Source organism: Andrena cerasifolii, chromosome 8 (genome assembly GCF_050908995.1).
Source record: "Andrena cerasifolii isolate SP2316 chromosome 8, iyAndCera1_principal, whole genome shotgun sequence".
In the NCBI taxonomy this organism is placed as follows: domain Eukaryota; kingdom Metazoa; phylum Arthropoda; class Insecta; order Hymenoptera; family Andrenidae; genus Andrena; species Andrena cerasifolii.
This window is the reverse complement of record NC_135125.1, coordinates 13,390,450-13,411,196: the sequence shown is the minus strand read 5'-3', so window position 1 is coordinate 13,411,196 and position 20,747 is coordinate 13,390,450. Positions and strand designations below refer to the sequence as shown.

General features: G+C 42.8%; 1 protein-coding gene across 14 annotated transcripts in view; it reads right to left on the bottom strand.

Moving 5' to 3' along the window:
- Raskol (Ras GTPase-activating protein raskol) overlaps positions 1 to 20,747 on the bottom strand; it is a 365,041-nt gene that overhangs the window by 71,714 nt on the left and 272,580 nt on the right. For 2 of the 14 annotated variants that reach the window (XM_076819081.1, XM_076819084.1), the window contains exon 1: positions 10,983 to 13,100. The exons of the other annotated variants lie outside the window; for them this stretch is intronic. In XM_076819081.1, coding sequence (XP_076675196.1) covers positions 10,983 to 11,817 — 835 coding nt within the window. In that variant the 5' untranslated portion in view covers positions 11,818 to 13,100. Of the gene's footprint in view, positions 1 to 10,982; positions 13,101 to 20,747 lie in introns of those variants that run through there. 14 annotated transcript variants of the gene reach the window in all.

The following is a 20,747-nucleotide window of genomic DNA, read 5'->3' as shown; positions in this document are numbered from 1 at the left end:
CCCCCCGTTCAAGTCTCCAACGTGCACGCCGAACGGACCCCAAGCGACGCACGCGGGACCGCCAAAGAAAAATTCAGACCCGACCGTGCTGGCTGCTCGCCGAGAATACTGCCTAGCCATTCAAGAGTATAGTTCTTCCCCAGCGTTCATGCACGACTCGTTCGGCGACAATAACGCGGAGAGACGCGTAAATTCGGGCTGGTTTCGGGAGGCTTGTGTACTTAGGACGCGCCGACCCTCCGCTGGAAAGTCGATTCGTCTTCGTGAGGGAACCGGTCGACCGCGTTCGAACACGGGCGCGCGGCATTTTTCTTCCCTCGGGGAGGAGAACGCGACGGGCATCGGTAACGAGGGGCAGGTTTTGTTCTGGGGAAAGTGGGGGAGCGCTGGGTGCAACGGAGCGCGATAATTGCACGCGGAATTTGGGAGAACTGGGTCGACGTGTGACGGGAATCTCAGATTAAGTTTGGGACGTGACGGGTGAAGGGTGCCGATTTCATTGGTTGCGATGTGTGCGGAGGTAAATTTGGATACTGTTTGATTTTTCAGGGATCCTGCGGCGGTTACGATTCTGCTTGGGGCACGTGAAGGGGAATTTTGTAAATATAGAACTTTAATGGCCGCGAAAGTTGCGCAGGGGTGCGGAAAAATAGTGGTGCAAGTTTTCATGCTGAGGGGTGAAATAATGTCCCTTCGTTCCTGTGGAGAATTCAACGTGCATGATTTTTTCCATTACTGTACTACGTAAAAAAAAACCGTCCGGAATTAATTAACTACTTTCATTAGTTAGTTTAGTAAAAATTTCTTATTTTCTTGCCCTTTTATTCCCATTCGATAGATGATAAACGAGCTAAAAGGTTAACGAACTGCTGCATTGTTTACGCAAACAAATGGCTCGCTCTGGGAAACGGAGTGGGCCGACGATAGTTATTTATCGCGACACATTTTTGCCACACGCTCGTTGGACTACTTAAACAACGCGTGTCTACGTAGAATTCTTTTGCCAAGCTCGATGCCAACTAACGTGCACAAAGAATTCCAGTTAAACACACTTTGTGCTGTTTTTTAGTTTCAAACGAGAGATCTGGCGCTAAGCGTTCGTGAATGTTTTTAATTTCCTATCAACTATTTCCTTAAACATTATCTACACACGCGTGTAGTTTTTGAAGTAACGCTTAAAACTTGTGGGTCGTCCACGATAAATTTGTGACATTCTGACACCTTCTTTTACGAGGCCACGCCTTGTGTCCCAAATCGATTCAAAGGCCTTTGTGCAGTGGCTTTTCGGTTTTCCATCCTACCGATCGTATCAAATGTGAAATACGTCACTCTTCTAAAATGTTACACGAACGGCTTGCGCCTTCCGTTAATCTTGAATGCATAATACAGTGCTCCACCCCATTTTATGTTTCCCTTGATATTTATGCCCCTTTCGCATTCGGTGCGATGCAGCCACTTGAATTACCACTGCAGCTATAAAGCTATACGGTAATAATACCTAATTCTTCACCACTATTCACAAATAATTATATTCCATTCTCGATATTCGTCGCACGAGTGCCAAAGTACATTTAAACGTGATACGATTTATATAAATAATTTTCAAAGATTCAATGAAACAATACTCTAAGAAAATTGGAGCTTGATGTGCATAAAAGAATGAAGATCACCTCGCGTTAAATGCTTTCAAGGAAAACAGTATGGCTGTAAGTGGAACACGCCGCTATAGTTATCGAGAGAAAAAAACATTTAAAGCTTGCGATTTCCCTTGATAATACGACCTACTATTTCCAGATTCAACCTACTGCGATAGTCCCGCCTTTTTATAGGCGAGTAACAAAAGGAGAAATAAAAAGAACTCTCGCATCGACCGAGTAGAAGTTTGTCCGCGAGAAACAGCCAAAGCAAACCGCATGAATGATAACGATCGTCGGCAACGGTGAAACGCATTTTACACGAGGTGAAAGCCAGGAAAAACGACGGAAAATGGGAAATAAGCGGTCCCCGTTTGGAACTGTTTTAAATGCACTGTCTGATAAATGTTATTACTGCCTGTTCTCACGCAAAACGTGCCCCCCGGGGCAAACGAAAGAAATCCGTTCACTTCGTAATTGCAGCGGGCCGCTTGTTCGAACGCAGTTGCGCCTTTGCAGTGCAAACAATTCTGCGCGTCGAGAAAATATTATGTAATACTAACAAAGGAAGATCTCGAACCCGGAAATTCAAAAAATTCTGAAACTTTGCGAATATGTTGGAAATTTCCTCCTGATTACAGCCCAATTTTTTTTTTGCTGCCTAAATTCGCTCTAAAGGGATATATTTGACCCCTGAAAATCCGAATATTTTCCGATTTTGCGTTATAACTCGTGAACTGCAAAATAATTTTGTTTAATAAATGGTAGATCTAATTAAAACAAGAAACTTTTGTCTTGAAACTTGTTTTCTATCTCTTACAGTTTGCGAGTTATAACACAAAATCGGAAGATAACCGAATTTTCAGGGGTTAATTTCACCCCCTTCGAGTGAATTTGAGCAGCAAATAAAAATTGCGTTATAATCAGGAGGAAATCCCCTACATATTCACAAAGTTTCAGAATTTTTTGAATTTTTGGGTTCGGGATCTTCCCTTGTAAGTAGGCACATACTTTCACCAATATAAACCGGTGGTCAATGATGCACCACTACATCCTTTGTTTATTACAGAAAGCAGATATTCATCCCCGTATTAATTTGTGCGAATAAAGACGACGATCGAGGACCTGCTTCCTTTTTCTTTATTTCATCCTCAAACTATTTGTATTAAAATTAAAATCAAATCTTTATATTGAACTCTTATTGTTAGTTACACTAAAAACTTTTATAAAAACTCACTGTACATTCACTCACACAAAGGAACGACACCGAATTCATGCTGCATGGGTAGGTACCTATCCAGTACAATTGCGAATGTGTTAACAATGGCACCTGTACATTTCATCTCCACCCAGCTCCCGTTTCGTTCAATGCCTAATCACCAGCTGACATCGAAATTCGCGGCTCGGAAACGGATCGTGAGAAAGCGAATCGAGTCGCGACGCGAATCGGTCTTTCCTTCTCTTTCCGCATAGAATCGAAGCCCGCCGTGAAATCCGCTGGGAATGAATTTCCGGCGTATTCTCACGTTCGACCGTTCGCGGAAGGACGCGATTTCCTGCCGGAGGATTCGATTCCCTCTATCCTCAGGACCACAACAGAGAGGTACGCGTGCCCCGACGCAGAAGCTCGCAGAATCTTGATGGAAATGATAAACAAATTCCATCACGGGACTACCGTTAACTGGAAATCCTGGCTTTTTAGATCTGGCGGGCTCGTTTCGAGAAATCGTTTTGCTCGATCCGCGGCGATCGGCCGTTTCCTTATTAACAGGAAAGGAAGCATTCGGGTTGGAAGCCTATGAAACACCCCGGTGTTATTTATGGTCCAAGCGGAGACCTGTGTTTAAGTCTCCTTTGAAGAAACACGTGCAATCATACGCCCATGACAGCCTTTACGAGTTCTGTATTACCTATATAATACATTATGTTTGCTTGATTTTAAGGATCGTGTGTTCTACTGTGGCCGGCGTCTATAGGTAAATGCAATTTTGAGTATTCTTTAAATTAGTGCCTTGTGTGCTTGCTACTGCATGCGCTGGACTTGTATTATTTTAAGGTGCGCTGAATACTTGTAACAGGTGGCTTTACTTGGAAGTATTATGTGTAAAGGAGTATGCTCTAAATTGAGGGAACAAATAAACTAAATATATAGTAAATTAAATAAGAGGAATCAAATATCGTAGGTTGGAGTGTATACACTATACAGTTTGTGAAGAAATTGTGGCGCATAAGTATGAATTCTGAACCGCGAGATTAACGCAACTGTAAATGATATACGTGTGCCTTGATTTAATGTGTGGAAGTACAGAAAAACTTTTAGTTGTCGTGACAGTGAAATTTTAATTTCAAAATTTCCCTGGAACATTAAAAATTCCACCCAAAGAAACGAAGAAAAGGAGGCAACGCTAAAAGAGCTACATCTTCGCTTCAAATAACAATTTCCTACTTCCTCCAAATTTTCAGACGAAGAAAATATTTCTCCTACAAAGGGATCGACGTTCCAGATGATTATAAAACACTAAGTAGCTACTGTTTAAATATCACATCGTATTTTCTAATGAATATCAGTAGCTACACAATCAAGTTCAACTTCTGAAAAGAATATCGTCCAAAGTCCGTTGCATTGCCATTGTATTCTCAAATATCACGACGTAATATCGATTGTTAAGCACGATCCGCCACAATTAAGTAACAGCCGCGGCCGTGTCGAAATCATTTCATAACGAGACCTACATTCAACAACCGCGCAGCCTGAAATTTGTTTCACTCTCGGCGCACGTTTCATCCGCTCGGCGTTGAACGTTCACAATTAGAACACAATTACACACTGGCAAAGGAACGAGATTCTGATGCTGTTTCCCGTTATTACCGCTAGCAATATTATCGCAGCGAGGAGTGTGTTATCATTTCGATTTTTATCAACCGTGCTTCTACGGAAGTGCACACCAACTGTAAGAATCAATGTTTCCCAAGAGTAGTCTGTTATTTTCAAAATATTCTAAGTTTCGGTACATCAAGGGTTCTTTTTCTATACCTGGTAAACAAAAGCAAAGTTGTCTTCAGGATTTACGCTGAAAATTAATTCAATTTAGTGAACCTTAGAAAAGTACGCAGATGATTATTTAAACTACTCGAGTGCCCACTCTGATGACTGTACAGAATTTCGTGAAATTTGTAGCGATGAAGTGAAAGTTAATTTTCAGGACACCAATAGCAAGTGAAAAGAGTACACAAGGAAAACACTGAAAACTGATGCTTTCTGTTCTATTTCACCCCACCACATATTAATTTACTTAAATAATTAAAATAAGACAGAAAACAACCGCGAAGAAACGTGACAGTTCTACAAACACAATATCTCTAGTCAACCTAAACAGTTCTAAGATAAGTAACCCAACAAGAATACCAGTTTCCAGAATCCTAGACAACTCGTCAGCCTAAGAAGATGAACTAACGAAAGGAACCTACTAAATTTCAATATCTATAAACAACTGTGAAATGAGTACACAAGGAAAACACTGAAAACTGAAGCTTTCTGTTCTATTTCACCCCACCACGTATTAATTTACTTAAATAATTCAAATAAGACAGAACTAGCGAAAACAACCGTGAAGAAACGTGACAGTTCTACAAACACAATATCTCTACTCAACCTAAACAGTTCTAAGATAAGTAACCCAACAAGAACACCAGTTTCCAGAATCCTAGACAACTCGTCAGCCTAAGAAGATGAACTAACGAAAGGAACCTACTAAATTTCAATATCTATAAACAACTGTGAAAAGAGTACACAAGGAAAACACTGAAAACTAAAGATTTCTGTTCTATTTCACCCCACCACATATTAATTTACTTAAATAATTCAAATAAGACAGAACTAGCGAAAACAACCGTGAAGAAACGTGACAGTTCTACAAACACAATATCTCTACTCAACCTAAACAGTTCTAAGATAAGTAACCCAACAAGAACACCAGTTTCCAGAATCCTAGACAACTCGTCAGCCTAAGAAGATGAACTAACGAAAGGAGCCTACTAAATTTCAATATCTATAAACAACACCCCCTACATTAACCACTCGAGTCAAAAGTACAATACAGGCTCGGTCCCCACTTTTCGTACGTTATTCGAGCACGTTAACTCGAGCGCTCAAAGCGGCCTAGATGATAGTCGCGTCCGATTTTCCCTAAAAAGCGACATAAGGTCAGCCCTCGATATCGCTCGATATTGCTTTCTGGGCCATATTGCGCCAGTATCGCAGATAAGTTACGCTCGATCGTAATAGAGTCGTTTTATCTGTCTCGATTCCCTGTTCCCCCCTCGTCGCGCGAATTCCATTTTTCACGCTTTCCTTTCCACATTTCCGTGAAAAACGGAGCGACCACCCCAAAAACGGGACCGATCCGACCGCAAACGAGCGTTTAATGGGTCGACCACGATGCTTCGCGTACCCCAACCTGCCCCCCCCTGCTCCCCTTCCACTATGAAAAATCGCGATAGCATCATCACGTACGCAGCTCCATCGCGATACCGGAGAATAAAAATCGCTGTCCCCTTTTTGCTCCGATTTTTTCCCCCTTTTTCCCCCGTTTCCCCTGCTATTTTCTCGTGTCAGTTCTTTTTTTTTCCCTTGGGTTCTTTACAAATGGTGGGCGAACAATGATCGCGGATCACGAGGAACCAGCACGGTTCCACGTCATTTCTGTTCCGTAATGACTCGACCGTGCGCGAGCGTTCTGTTCACGGAAGCAAAGAGGACGTAAGCTCGTATGAATATTTCAGTGGACGACGTTGTCTAAGGCTCTTTTGTTCGATGGCCCGACTTTTTTGCTCGGGGATCGTCGGCTTTTGAGGGAGAATTAAGCGTGATCGATCGAATTCCTTGTGGCTCGTGACGGGTTACTTGGTCTGCTATGTCGGTTAGACTGTTTTTCTCGGTATGATCGTTTCGGACGATAGGGGTTTTAGTAATGCGCAAATGTCAGACGTTTTTCGAAGGTTTAATGACATTTTGTTCTGGACATTGGCTTTTGATTCTTGTAAGTCGTTTGTGTAGTTATTGTTTGTAAAAGAGAGTTAAGAGAAATGGAACACTAAATACCTATCGAGGCATCTTTTTTTAATTTATAGTGATGAAGATTTCTGTTTGTTGCAATTGAGATAAAAACGGGTTTAGTTATTACGCCTCATAAAATTCCTTTATTAAAAAAAATTGGTATTGAATAAGAAGTGTTTCTTTAGCTTTCTTGAAAAGATAATTTACGCCCATTACTGTCCCTTATCTGGTACATAAATATTCTTTAGAAAGGTTCATAGTGCCATAAAAAATGAAAGTCTTCAGACTAGATGTACTAAACAGTAATTTTGTTTAAAATTACTCACTCATGGGGTGAATCTTGTGCTTTTGCAGTATCAATTTTTGGTTACTTTCCAGGGACGGGGTAGAGTGTTAATTGAAAGAGTTTCTTACCTGCAATAAACGAAAATAAATATTAGAATGTAAGAGAGAAAAAAATTTAAAGATTAATACTCCACGAAGTGAATAAAATTCAATTTGAAAGTCTTAAATAGATCCTGCAAAGTTTCACGAATCTTCTATAAAACATTTTTGCATCAAAATCCCATGAAGACTCCGAAGGCTCATTAAAATTTTCAGAGTCAACACTTTCAATAAAAAACAACATTTTAAACGATTCTCAGATTCGACTCATATTCAAAGTGGCTCGAAATAGCAGGATCGAAGAATGAAATATAATCGATTAAATATTTTTAAGAACAAAGGCTGAACACCACCTATCCCCCGAAAACGTTCCCCTGCACCACGGCCATTTCAATAAACGATGATATTCCATTCGAGTCGAGTTCACCCTTCCATAATAATTCCAGTAAAAAACGAGCAAAGGGTTCACCCTAGAAGGTCACACGCGAAAGCAGTGGGAACTACAATTATGCCCACAGCCTTTTTCTTCTCGATCTGGCCCAGAAGGCAGGTGTTTGGAGCAAGCTGCTGCATAAGTAGTCTCTCCGTATTCTTCGCGCAGGTATTCGATAAACACCAGCCCCTCGAAACAGAGAAAACTCGATCCGGGGAGCTTTGCACCGACGGAGAACCAAACGTCCTCTAATTAAAGACATTCCCCTAACACCTTCGTTAACCTTGTCACCCGTATCCCGTTGCGTCAAGCGGTTTATAAATATTTAGCGAGGCGGGCAAGTATTAAAAGCGACATGGCGATCAATTAACTTAATCCTGCGTGAAACTCGATTAAGTGCAACGCTCACGAGTGGAGTCTCGGTTAGGTGTGACTTTAGCTTGAGAATAAGTTCGCTCTTTGTTCGTAGCCGCTCGAGCGAAAACCGTCGTCGTTTTGATGCTGGCAGTTTTATTTTGAGGATCATATAGGAATTTCATGGTATCAAGATTATATAATAATTTAAAGATCGAAGGATGAGTCTAACCCATATCGAAGCTTCGAACATTTGATCCAATTCCATAGCGTTGCGGTGTCGCAGTATAAAATATCATTAATTGAAATCAACGAGTAGATATTATAAATTTCTGGAGTTATTAAGATTTGTAATTTTTAGAGCTATCAAGGTTTGAAATTTCTAGAGCTAACGACATTTGAAATTTCTACAGCTATCAATATTTGAAATTTCTAGAGAAATCGAGATTTAAAATTTTTAGGGCTATCAAGATTTTAAATTTCTAGAGTTATCAAGGTTTGAAATTTCTACAGCTATCAATATTTGAAATTTCTAGAGAGATCGAGATTTAAAATTTGTAGAGCTATCAAGATTTTAAATTTCTAGAGTTATCAAGGTTTGAAATTTCTACAGCTATCAATATTTGAAATTTCTAGAGCTATCGAGATTTAAAATTTCTAGAGCTATCAAGATTTTAAATTTCTAGAGTTATCAAGGTTTGAAATTTCTACAGCTATCAATATTTGAAATTTCTAGAGAGATCGAGATTTAAAATTTGTAGAGCTATCAAGATTTTAAATTTCTAGAGTTATCAAGGTTTGAAATTTCTACAGCTATTAATATTTGAAATTTCTAGTGCTATCGAGATTTAAAATTTCTAGAGCTATCAAGATTTTAAATCTCTAGAGTTATCAGGATTTGAAATTTCTAAAACTTCCAACTACCCCAATTCGTTAAGCACACTGAACTGCACGCTACTCAATAAACCTTCAAATATTCTCCAAAGCCTAAAGAACTGTTTGTTTAATATTAGACTGGTCCCAAATTTCAAGTACGAAAGGCTTTCGTACACTCCACGACCAAACTGAGAAGGTGAAGCGTGAGTCGCCACTACGTGGAAGGAATAACACGATTTTCTTCGAGGGAACAGGTGATAGGGTCTTCGCCCAGCGTCCGTAATCGCTCGTCCTTAATTAAGGTGGCCCTCAGCGGCCAAACAAGAAATAAAAAGCTCGCGTTCATTCGCCGTGCAATTTCTGTCCAGCTAACGGGACCGTCGAATTCGTCGGCGGAGTCACGAATTTCGATCGCTTCCTCAACTCGATTTATGAGAGCACCCTCGCTCGCCGCTGCACCCCTTTGGCACCCGGTGACGAGTTTCATTTCTCTTATTTCCACGGTGCTTTCCGAACCGTGGCAGTCAGGAATTTCATAAAACACAGGGCCACAGAAATTCTCCATCTGCCAGCGCGCTTTCGTGCATTCCAACTCAATATGCCGTGTAAATTTTTGCGTACCTCCCGAAGCTGAACTTTGCCGAGGGCTTTGATATTCTCGCGAAATCTGGGTCTCGGCAATCTCGTTGCGCAACTTGCAAAATTTCCTGCGATATTGAGATTCACGAGTGCACTTATGGGATTTGTAGCCTACCTTGAATTTGATGGGAATTTAGAACCTACGAAGACGCTGATGTTCGGAGATCCTTCAAGGTTCGCGTGAATTGAACTGGCAGGTTTAAGAGCCGTCTGTTTGGGTATACTATATCCAAAATTGGCGTATTTATTCAATGATTAAACACTCTATCTAAATACAGAATTCGTCGTGATAACGTGATTCACAGGCTTATCGGAACGAGTTATCACGGCGAACGGCGTAGAAACAGAAGCGTCGTGTATTAATAAAACGTGGTGCCGGAAATATTTGTAAACAGGACAACTAATGCACTTCGTTGAATCGTGAGTACGCTAAAGATCCCAGCTACTATCTCTAATGCTCAAATTTGTCAAGACATGGGAACTCCTTCTCTTCCTCTTAGAAAAGTCTATGCTAAATTCTTGGACTGAGAGAGAACCGACATGCCTTCAGACTCGTTACACGCTCGACCGACGAATACGAAAGGGCCCTTCTTAACGATCACTCGATCGATTTCAATTAGCTCCTAGACTTCCCGCGTGATTTTTCCAAAATCCGCGATAAAAAATAGTGGAAAAATGAGGTCTCCCGATAACTCGAATTCTTGCTGCAGATCGAAGTTATCGAACGACTGCAACCAGTTCTAGAGCTTTGCCTCCTTCGGCAGTGGGAGTTAGCGCGCATCTTGGGAACCTGTTCCAATGAGGGAATGTAAATCGTGAACAAATGTAACGACCTATTAGTCTAAAGCTCTTAGGCTAACAGGCAGTTGAGTATATCGAGTTTTCTTCGCATTAAAACGCATTTGGAGTTTCTGAACGATATACGATCTCCTATGAAATGTTATTAGAGGTACTTAATAGGGTTACTGATAATTACTTCTTCAATTATGTTCCGCGATGTGCTTCTCCGCAGTTAAGTTCAATTGCAATATTATTCCATTACTCTGGTATATTGATTGGAGTGCTGATAGTTGTACAGTGAAATTAGAAAAATTTAAAGATTTTGTCTCCAGTCTCTTATGCAAAGGTCGAAGGACTGTGTATGAATTGTTATATTTCTCTAATTCCTCCATAGGACTATCCCCAAAAACATTGGTAACATATAGAAAGAGAAGAAAATTAAATTCGATCGAGCTAGAATTTCTTAAAACTTTAAAGCTACCAACTCTTATCTATCACAAAAGATCCTAGATCTTAGATTTATCTAAATACATATACCAATTTCCATCTACATATTGTCAAAGGTACAGAAACTCGAACTTACTCCCCTTCTATCACCCATAAAACTGTATCCTACAAAATTCTATTTCAATCGCAATAAATAGCTCCGACATTTGAAAAACATTTTCAACGAGCAGAAGTCTGCTCCGAAACGCGCAGCAGCTGCACAACACCATAATACAAGCACAAATATATCTCCGATCGATCAATGACCGCAGAAATAATTAAATCGCCATTATTCAATCAGCGCCCAGCCTCCCGCGACAAATAAACTTGCCACAAGTACCTGAATGTATCCCAGCGTCAGCGTCAGCGTCCTCGAACACAGACGACTCGGTGCCCTCGTCGTGGTCCGCGGCAGAATCCTCGTGCGGCTCGTTCTTACACTTGTCGTTCCCGGGGCGATGATTCTCGCCCCTGGCGGGCGTCGCGGCGCCGCAGGGGCTGTCGACCGACGCGTGCCTGCCGGCCACCTTCACCAGGGTGCTGGTGCTCCTCGCCAGCTTGGTGCTGTGCGTTCTGCGTATCAGCAGGTTGGTGAACGTGGTGCTCCCATTCTGCTTGCCCTTCGTCTCGCCGGGCCCGATCCTCGCGGCTCCATTCGACTTGGCCTCGTGCACCTTCGACGCGCCGGGACGCTTCTCCGCCTCGGCTTTCCTCTTGGACTCCTCGCTCTCCACCTCGAAGCACGCGATGGTGTTGTTCAGTCGGCTATCCTTCCTGACGGCGTCCTTCCTGCCGGTGAACCGGCTCTGGAATCTCTCGATAGTCTTGAACGACCTGGTCCTCTCGACCTTCTTCCTCTGCTCGGGCCCGTTCGCCACTTGATCGCCCTTCGGTGTCTCGAAGATCTTCGTCAGGGACTGAACCTTGCCCCGCGACTCCGGCAGCGACTCGTCCCCCCTCTTCGACAGGGACTCATTGTTGCTCAGCGTGCGCGTCAGTATCACGTTGGGGACCGTCTTCGACGTGCTGATGGGGAACGTGTTGCTGGCGAACTTGTCCGGCTCCGAGCCGATCGTCTTCGGGATCTTCGAGGTCTGACGAGCCTCGCCGTCCAACGATACGTAGAACGTCGACCTCCGCTTCGGGGACTCCTCGAGGGTCTCTGTGTTCAACATGTCTCTGGCCGCCACTCGCTCACATGTCACGGTTTAGTCGTCCGGTGCCGATCGTTCGATGGAGCTTCATTTCCGCCACTGCCTTCTCGCGGAGAGCTGCTCAAAATGCGCTGTATATTCCTTTGAATACAGCTTCTGTCCTTCTTCAGTTCTATCGCACTCTGTGTTCCTTGAACGGAAGCTTGCCACCTCCGTGGAAGCTTCAAAACACGTGCGACACAATTGTCAATACGCCTTCCATTGACGTTTCAACTCTGCTCGACTTTTTACGCGGGAGAAGTTCGTTGAAACGCACCATACGCTTCTTCCTGTGTCCCACGATCCAAGTTTCCTTGAATTGACGTCAGAGTCCCTTCCCTCCGCGAGAAAGAGGGGGGCAGGGGATTTCGAAGGGTCGACAGCGCGCCGAATTTCTTGCCCAGCCGATTCCTCTAAATATAGATGGCGACGAACGGGCTCCCAGGAGCACGTGTATCAAGAAAACAAATACACACGACCTCCTTGGTACGCGCGGTAACGTGTTCTAGGTATGTGTGTACAGCGAGCAGCGTTGAACCGTGCCCGTTTTTTTCCCTATCGTCCCATGTTTTCGCTCGGCTATCGTCGCCGATGACCTCTGCGGAGCGTTCGGTTTCCGCGGAATACACCAGCAGATTGCTGCAGGCTCGACCCACAACTCGGACGACGATCGCAGCGTGCACAACGTGTACGTGCACACCTGTTAACCACAGGCTCGCTCGTCCCCGTTTCTATCACTCGCCACGATTTCCCCTCGAGATCGCGGGCCACGGCAACCACCCCACAGGAGCGTTCACACAATCGGAGTAGCCGAGGACGGAGAAAAAAGGCGCGAGGAATGCGAGGAATACCATTAACACACACGAACGTATGAACGTACGAAGCCACTCTCCGCTGCTGGCTACACGAATACGGGAACGAGGGACCCTCCAGCTCTGAGACGCCAGTTTTCGTCGCGGCCACGTCGAACCGCGACGTATGTATATACCACCGCTCGATGGAAGGGACTCGAAGCGGTCCGCTGGCACGAAGAAAAGTAAAAGGGTCTGAGTGACGACGGCGCGGAGATCGGGTCGACTCGTGGTCCCCGTGGAACCGTCACCGGGCCCGTGGAATGCACGCGAATCGTTCGGACCAGCCAGCCAGCGTCCCGCGTTTCTTTATCCAAGGACGAGCACACACTTTTTCGACTGGGAACACGCGCGCGCCGCGACCAGACGCGAAACGAGCAGCGGCGTCACACGATCGCCCGCACGGCAGACGGACTCACGACTATCTGCTCGGGCGACCGTCGAGCGCGATCTGCAGCGCCTCTGGTGGCGTACTCGCGCGAACGCTTCGGACCACTCGCCGCGCAGGATCGGGAGATCGAGCGTGTCACGGCCAGCATTCGCGGCATTCTTTATTAGTTCATCAACGTCCGAATTCAACAAGCTTCAAGCCTACTTCGAAGGTGATTTAAATGTATATTTTTGAGAAATAGAAATGGAAATTACGCGGGCCTTTAATGAATTCGGAACAAGGGAGATTGAGTTTGTTTTGAAAATAGAGAAACTAAGGATTAAGAATGCTTTATTGTTTTATAAAGAGATACGTTTGGATTTGTATTGCTATTTGAAATTTAATTTTATTTTGCAGCAGGTGGCTATTGAACGTTAATTGCGAAGTGTTAATGCAACGATTATGCTTTCGTTACACGTTCGTATTTAAAATTAATGTACGCTGTGCGGTGTTTTTTTTTAGAAAGTATCGCGGGAAAGTCTGTTCTGCATCAATTTCAGAAAAGAGGGTTTCAATTTTTATTATGGGGAATCCATGGTTTTAAAGACGATCATAGTATTTGTTTTTAATATCTATTTTCTAAGAAACGGAAATTAATATCTGTAATACTGTAATATCTTTTTTTCGGTATATCTCCTAACTGCTCTGGAAATATATCAGTTTTAAAAGTACATATCCAATATTTATGAATTCATAAAATGGCAAAAATGAAAGTAATTGAACGTAACACGTGCACCAAAGTAATTGCAAGCATACTTTCTTACTAAAAGTGAGATCAGTTTCGACCTCCATGCTGTTCCTATTCCTACAAGTATCATTGAATTCCACTGCCACGATATTTAGATGCAGAATCGATTCAGGCTCTGGAGTTACATTGAACTTGATTCCATCCCCATTGGATCTCGCTCCATTCGAAGCAGGTTCCTATTTAGGAAAAGTTGCGCCTGTGGCTTTCCCCGAGCTGTAGCATAATAATACAAGAATCTAATTCCGAACGCGATTGTGCGAATGATATTCATGACACGTGCGAGGCATGGATGCTGTGTATCAATTACAGTGGTTAGGTCCGTTTAACTTGGCACGTGTATTTTGCTTTTATTACTGTCGAGTGAACAGTTAACTCCAAATGATTCCAATGCAAAGAATGCATATACAAAATTCAAAATACAGAATACTTCTAAACTAAAGAAATATGTAATTATCAAAATCGATTGATCATGCAAACTCAGATGGATAAACTGAATATTTAACTACTTAGTAATTCTAATACATTTAATGTATACAGTCTAATATTCTGTGGCCCTAAACGACTGCATTAATCACACATATGACGATAAAGTTATTATGCAATTTAAACGGCAAGTGAATTACTTCAACCACTTCGTAATTTATCTCCCCTGCAAATTTAACAATGGCCCTATCGCTGTCTGCACATATGCAACAACTAATGACGACGGTGATTAAGATTTACTGATAAACAGCGATAGATCCAAATCCCAGCATTTTCCACGCGATAATGAGGTGCTAATTACAAGATTCGCCGTGCAGACTTTTCCTTTGTCTCGAAATAAATTTCATTCACATTCTGAAGACATCGCAAGCGCAAGATGTCTATACGTCTCACGGCACAGTATCCAATTTTTAGGTAGACCATTCAAGCTTTAAATTAATTCATTCATCCGTCCTCCCAAGCAATGGAAATAAAAGAAACGTGGAGAGTGAGTATCCACATCCATTTGTGCCCATTCTCAACGTTCGCAGTCGCAGTGAGTCACAGACAGGACCTAGGATCGCGATCGATAATCGTTTCCTCGATTTCCTGCTACATAGAAACGCTTTCGAAACTGGAGCAAATCCGTCCGTTCCCAGTCACGATCAGTATGCCGTAGAAAACTATTCGATTATGCACTCTGACAAACAGAGGAAAGATCCAGGACCGATGATCTACGAGTGGATGGAACTACGCCGCTTTTACCGAATCGCGCATACAACGAGGTCAATAATTTTCGTCAGCCGATTCCCATTCCAGTCGTAGCCACAATGGCGACTTTCTCTCGAAAATGCTTCACCGCGCGCTAGAGGAACCCTTGAACACCGTCGCGCAAGGTTTTTCATCGATAGGAAATACGGATTCGAAAGCTGTCGACTATTGGGATAAAGGCTCCCCCAAACCAACGCGAATTCCGCGGCGCGGAGCGGACCCACCACGGATCAGATAACCCTGCCCATAAACCACCAGGTATGAAAAACTGCGGTCTTATTTGATCCGCGGCGCGGAGCGGATATTCGCGTTGGTTTGGCGGAGCCTTAATACCTTTTGCTCCTGCACGAATTCTTCGAAGCAGTTCCAGCCCAGTTACGTGTTTCCGTGACGGTGTGATAGGATCGAGAAAAAGGCCCGTGGAAAATCACCGTTGGACCATTCGTTTGTGAGTCACCTTCCAGCTCCATTGAGAAAAAAAAAACAAACTTCCACCGGATTCTCTCGCGTTACGAAATCACTGTGCCGCGCTGTTCTGTGTTAATAGAACCCAGTGAACGCGAATTACCTTGTGTCATTATGCAAATTCAAGCAACGACCAGTGTAATTGCGTTTATAGCGCTGGAATTTGAGTTCTGGCGGTGGGTGAGGTTAAAGTCTCGAACCTTGGGATATTCAGATTTCAGTGCTGACTGTGGGTGGCGTTCCACTTGCAATTCCACGAAGCTAGGTTTCAGGTTAATTGGATGCATTTTAAATTTGAGTTTCCTTAATCGGCCGTGATGATCGAAGTTGTATCACAATTTCTGACTGATTAGTCGAGTTCGTTATAGTAATTGGTAATCAGTAAACTCTTTCCAAAATTCACTCCCTAACCCATTTCCCTAACGCATGTAAATTGTATAACCTTCACTTACAACGATACCTGTGAACCTGACGATGAACCTGCATCACCAGACCATACACAAGTGATCATATGTAATTTATCAAGTCATTCATAATTTCTTTCTTTTATTTTTGAAAAAAATCAATTTGCGGAATATACCGCGTTTGGCGATGCAGAGCAGACATTTTTTCACGGAATATTACACTTTGTGATGCAAATGGGTTAATTGCAACTACGCGACCCTATCTCGTAACACCAATCTAATATTGATGTTTAACGATAATATAATGCAATCTTCGTCCCCTGGCGGCTGCTCAATCACCGAACCCTGCAGCGCCATTTAAAATTCATTGCACACAGCAAGTGTCATCTAATATATTTTCAATCCACCCGACCTACTTCCAGGACACTAAATCAATTGTCAATTATTCTCCAACATCAATGAAACTGTTCCCTCTATGATCACCTAACACAATCAAACCACCGAACCCCAGGACTCCACCCAAATCTCAGACAGTACGCATCATCCTTTGGGTCTCCATGAAACAGGTGCCATTTGAATTTCAATCATCTCAGTAGGCGCTGCTGGAGGCATGTTCCCGCCGGTGGGCGCCATTTAAATTTCAATTTCGTCGGTGGGTGGCTTTCATCGTCACTGACAGGCGTCGTACACTGCCGTTCATAAATATCGGGGCACCTACTCTGTGTGGAATAATTGTGAAGAACCTTGCAGATTTATTTAAGAACTCTAGCAAATTTTACTTTAGTTGGTATTTTAAATTAAGAAAGAAGAAAACAGGGTTTTTAATGATTTTTTTGGTGTAAAATAAAGCGTTATATTTAAAAATCAAGATATACACCTTTTTGTGTATACATTAAGCTGTATTCTCTTAAAAAATAAGTTTGATATCTTAAGAAATGATGACATAGTGGTCCCTTCTCCCAAGGCCTTTTCATAGTTACAGTATTTGCGATATTTAGAATATCTCAGAGATTTTTGGATCGATTTGAATAAAATTTTGCACGAATATTGTTAAAACGATAATCTAGTACTTCTCGGCGCCGATTTTGAAAAATCTATTTTTTAAAAAACGTCAGCTTCTTAAAGTCAAGTAATCTTCGACCTAAGTTTTCATCTTTTCTTTTGTTAATAAAAAAAAATACACGAATCGAAAAATCAGCTTCGACAAGTACTAGATTTTATAGTCTTAAGAATATTCGTGAAAAATTTTATTCAAATCTGTCCAAAAATCTGAGATATTTTTGGTATCGCAAATATGGAGAGGTCTTAGTAGAAGGTGCTGCTATATCATCAATTTTTAAGATACCAAATTTCTTTTTAAAGAGAATATAGCCTAATTTAAACACAAAAAGTTGTATATCTTGAATTTTAAATATAACGATTTTTACACAGAAAAAGAATCATAAAAATAACCCTACTTCCCGACCTGTCGAAGATATGTAATCCCTTAGAAGCAGTGAAAAACACTCAATCTGTACCAACTATCACATTTTCCGCAAATACAGCAGGTGTCCTAATGCTTATGGACACCGGTGTACCTCCGACCGTTAATTTTTCCAGCAGCCGTCGTTTTCGTTTCTTCATTCCGTCCACGGATCCCACATTTCCCTGAGCTGTCCGTGGAGCCAGGGGGCTGAAATTGCACCCGATCGATTCTCGAGTCCGTTCCGAATCCAGCAGCCTTGCACCGCGAGGCTCGGTCCGACGGTACGGGCAACCTTGAGCGCTTCCTTCGAATTTCCACTCGGCACCGCGACCCGATCCATCGGTCAAGTTCTCCAGCGGTGTATCGCGATCGATTCCACGAAGATCGCAGATAAGCATCGCCGTCGGCGGCGCCCTGGACGCGCATGTCGCTTGCAAACGACGCGTATAAGGCCCCGTAACATGCACGCGTGATGGATCGTGCGTGCGACAAGAAAAGCCACGGTCCTATTACGCTGCCTGGCTGCCACGGATCCTGCTTCTTTGCGAGGAAAACGTGCGTCACGGGCTTCTTTTTCATTCGACACGCGTCCCCTTTGCTCCGTCTTCCTTTCTTCGCCCCACGACCCTTCCCCCCTGCTTGCTAACCCCTTGCTTCCCCGTTTGTCGCTCGGTGCACTCGAGTGCTCTTTTTCACTTTCTGCGAAGCGTCTCAGCGTTGTGTTTTTAAGGGCTTTTCGGCTTTACCTTGTTGCCTGCGATCGTTTCTATATTGTTCACATTGTTTTATTTGGTTTCGCAGTGAGCTTTTGTGTGTTTCCGCTTTGATTAGAAAGGTGAGACGACTCGTTTAGGTGGTAGCTTTTATCCCGCACAGAAGATTGTGCAGGTGATGTAGAGAACTGTTATGTGAACATATTTCAATCGCGTTGCATCCTCTGTGAAGGGGCACAATTCTTCTAGGCTGCATTTCCATGTACTTCGTGGAATAGAAAGTGATGCGAGGCGAACCGTTTTGCGTAATTAGGCTTTATGCTGCGGAGAATTTTCTGCGCTGTGCATTAATTTCACGGTTTGTGTGATGGTGTCTATCAACTATTCAGGCGACCTCGTTCCATAATGAAAAATGTCACACCATTCCTTGAACCTTCCCCTGCAAAATCTGCGTCTCAGAAAGTGGGGCCACTTTGTGAATATTTGAAAGAAAAATAACACTTGCAGATCGTGCCTTATGAAATACAGTTCAAGGGGAAAGGATTTTAGATAACGAAACTCAGTTTCTTTAGACACAGTTTTTAAGAGGACAGTTGATAGAATGGAGTGATATTTTATTGAACAGCGAAACGTATGTTAAGATACAATCACAGCGTCGATGAACGATACAGAATGGCAGCCGTTTTGCAACAAGGCCAACGTGGTCTCGTAACAAGAGAGTCCAGCTACGTTCGTATTCTTCTCGTGGAGAGATATATCCGTACGTGCATGATGTTATGCGAATAACGGTTAAAACTCTTAGTCCTGTACGAGCAGAGCAATGCCAACGTCTACAGATCGGCGAGCTCTTTTTGCAAGACCCACGCGAGAGAACAAGGAATCTGTGTCGCTCGTCTGCTTAGAACACTTTCATCCTCTAAGAAACGACGATTTTAATAAGGAACGCTTCATGACATCACCGCAGCAAATTCAGTTGCATACAATATTTAAAAAATTAGAAATTCATACCTGCAAATGTTCGTTTATTAGGTTCTAATTAGAGCTCTAACGAATATTCGAATCCTCCTAATTATTCGAATTATTCGAAGAAATTATTCACATTCGAATTATTCAAAGAAATTATTCGCATTCGAATAATTACAGCTCTAGCCTGAGGCTCCATATTTGCAGCAGTTGCGAAAACTAATTTTCCTCGTGGATTTAGAAAGGTCTACACAGGAGTGAAGCCATTGCCCATTTCAACTTTTAAAATTATTAGGTTTCTATGCAAAATGCAAATTCCAGCCCGCCAGGTAACTATAAGTTCAACGATCCACGAACCGTTAGAGAAAGAAGAGGGTGTCTTCGGAGCTCCAAACGATCCCAATCGATACTTTTCACTATCATTCCTAGACTAAACATAACTTCAATGCTGTCTACTATTGCAGGAATCAATCAATTTCTTTGAATCCATAAGCTCGCCTATCTGTGGAGACAGTGCGGTCTTCTTCTCAAGATAACCTGACGCGACGCCCACCGTCCTAGACGATGCCAGTAGGCGTCAATTGGAATTTCAGCGAACAGAAATTGCCGACCGGGCGACAAAGCGAGCAGTTTCTAAACCGCCTGATTAGAATAATCAAAGCAGCCGTCTGATGCTGCGCCGAGGATCGCTCAACTGTTCGCAGCGATTCCATTCGCCTATCTGCAATCGCGTGGAAAAAAAGGGGAACAGGAAGCACCAGACGCACAAAAGGCAGACAGGAAAGATGTCAGATGTTCGTCACGTTGCGACCATTTCTGTCGGGCACAATGACGGTCGAAAATCAATTAGCATTTTACGGCGCGGTCGGCCGGCCTGCTGTGCACCGCTGCCAGGAAATTGCGTTTGCACGCGGACTTCACTTCGACGCCACTTTGTCTTCAAACGAAATGGAAGGGCCAGCTGCGAGGGATGCTGGGCCGAGTTCCTTTCGACAGGATTTTTACCAGATGGAAGGACACTGAGCAAACGAAATGAGTAGCTAGATAGGACACAGTGGACTTTAACCCTGGGAAGCCTAAGTTGTCGGAAGGTTTAAGGTTTAAGATCGGGCTAAAGGAGGGTTGTTTTTTGTCCACATGTATGAAAGTGCTAAAAGTGCTATTTTTCTGCCTAAACTATTTTTAGTTATATAATAAAGTAATGTAAAACTTCTGAAAACTTTCTACTTACTGAAAAAATACGTAAGAAAAAATAAAAATAAATGTTGAAGCAAAACAATACTCCACTTGCAAATACCTGATAACAAAACTTACACTTATTTATTACAGAAAATTTGTAATTTGTAATCTGTAGTTAAATATTGTAATCGTAAGGAGTAGCTACTTTATAGAAAAATTACTTGAATATTTGTTTCCATTGCAATATTTCTCTATTATGCCTGGGAGATATTAAAAAGGGGATGTACTTTGTGCATAAAAGTATTTAAAGAATAACTGATCAAGGTGTGAGGATTAAGAGTAAGTTTGTGTGAGCCTGTCATTGTGCACTGCACGTGAATGTAAGGAAACGATACTTGAACCGTGGTATTCGATACGGGGAACAGGAACATGAACGCGACTCAATAGTACAACTTTCCTTT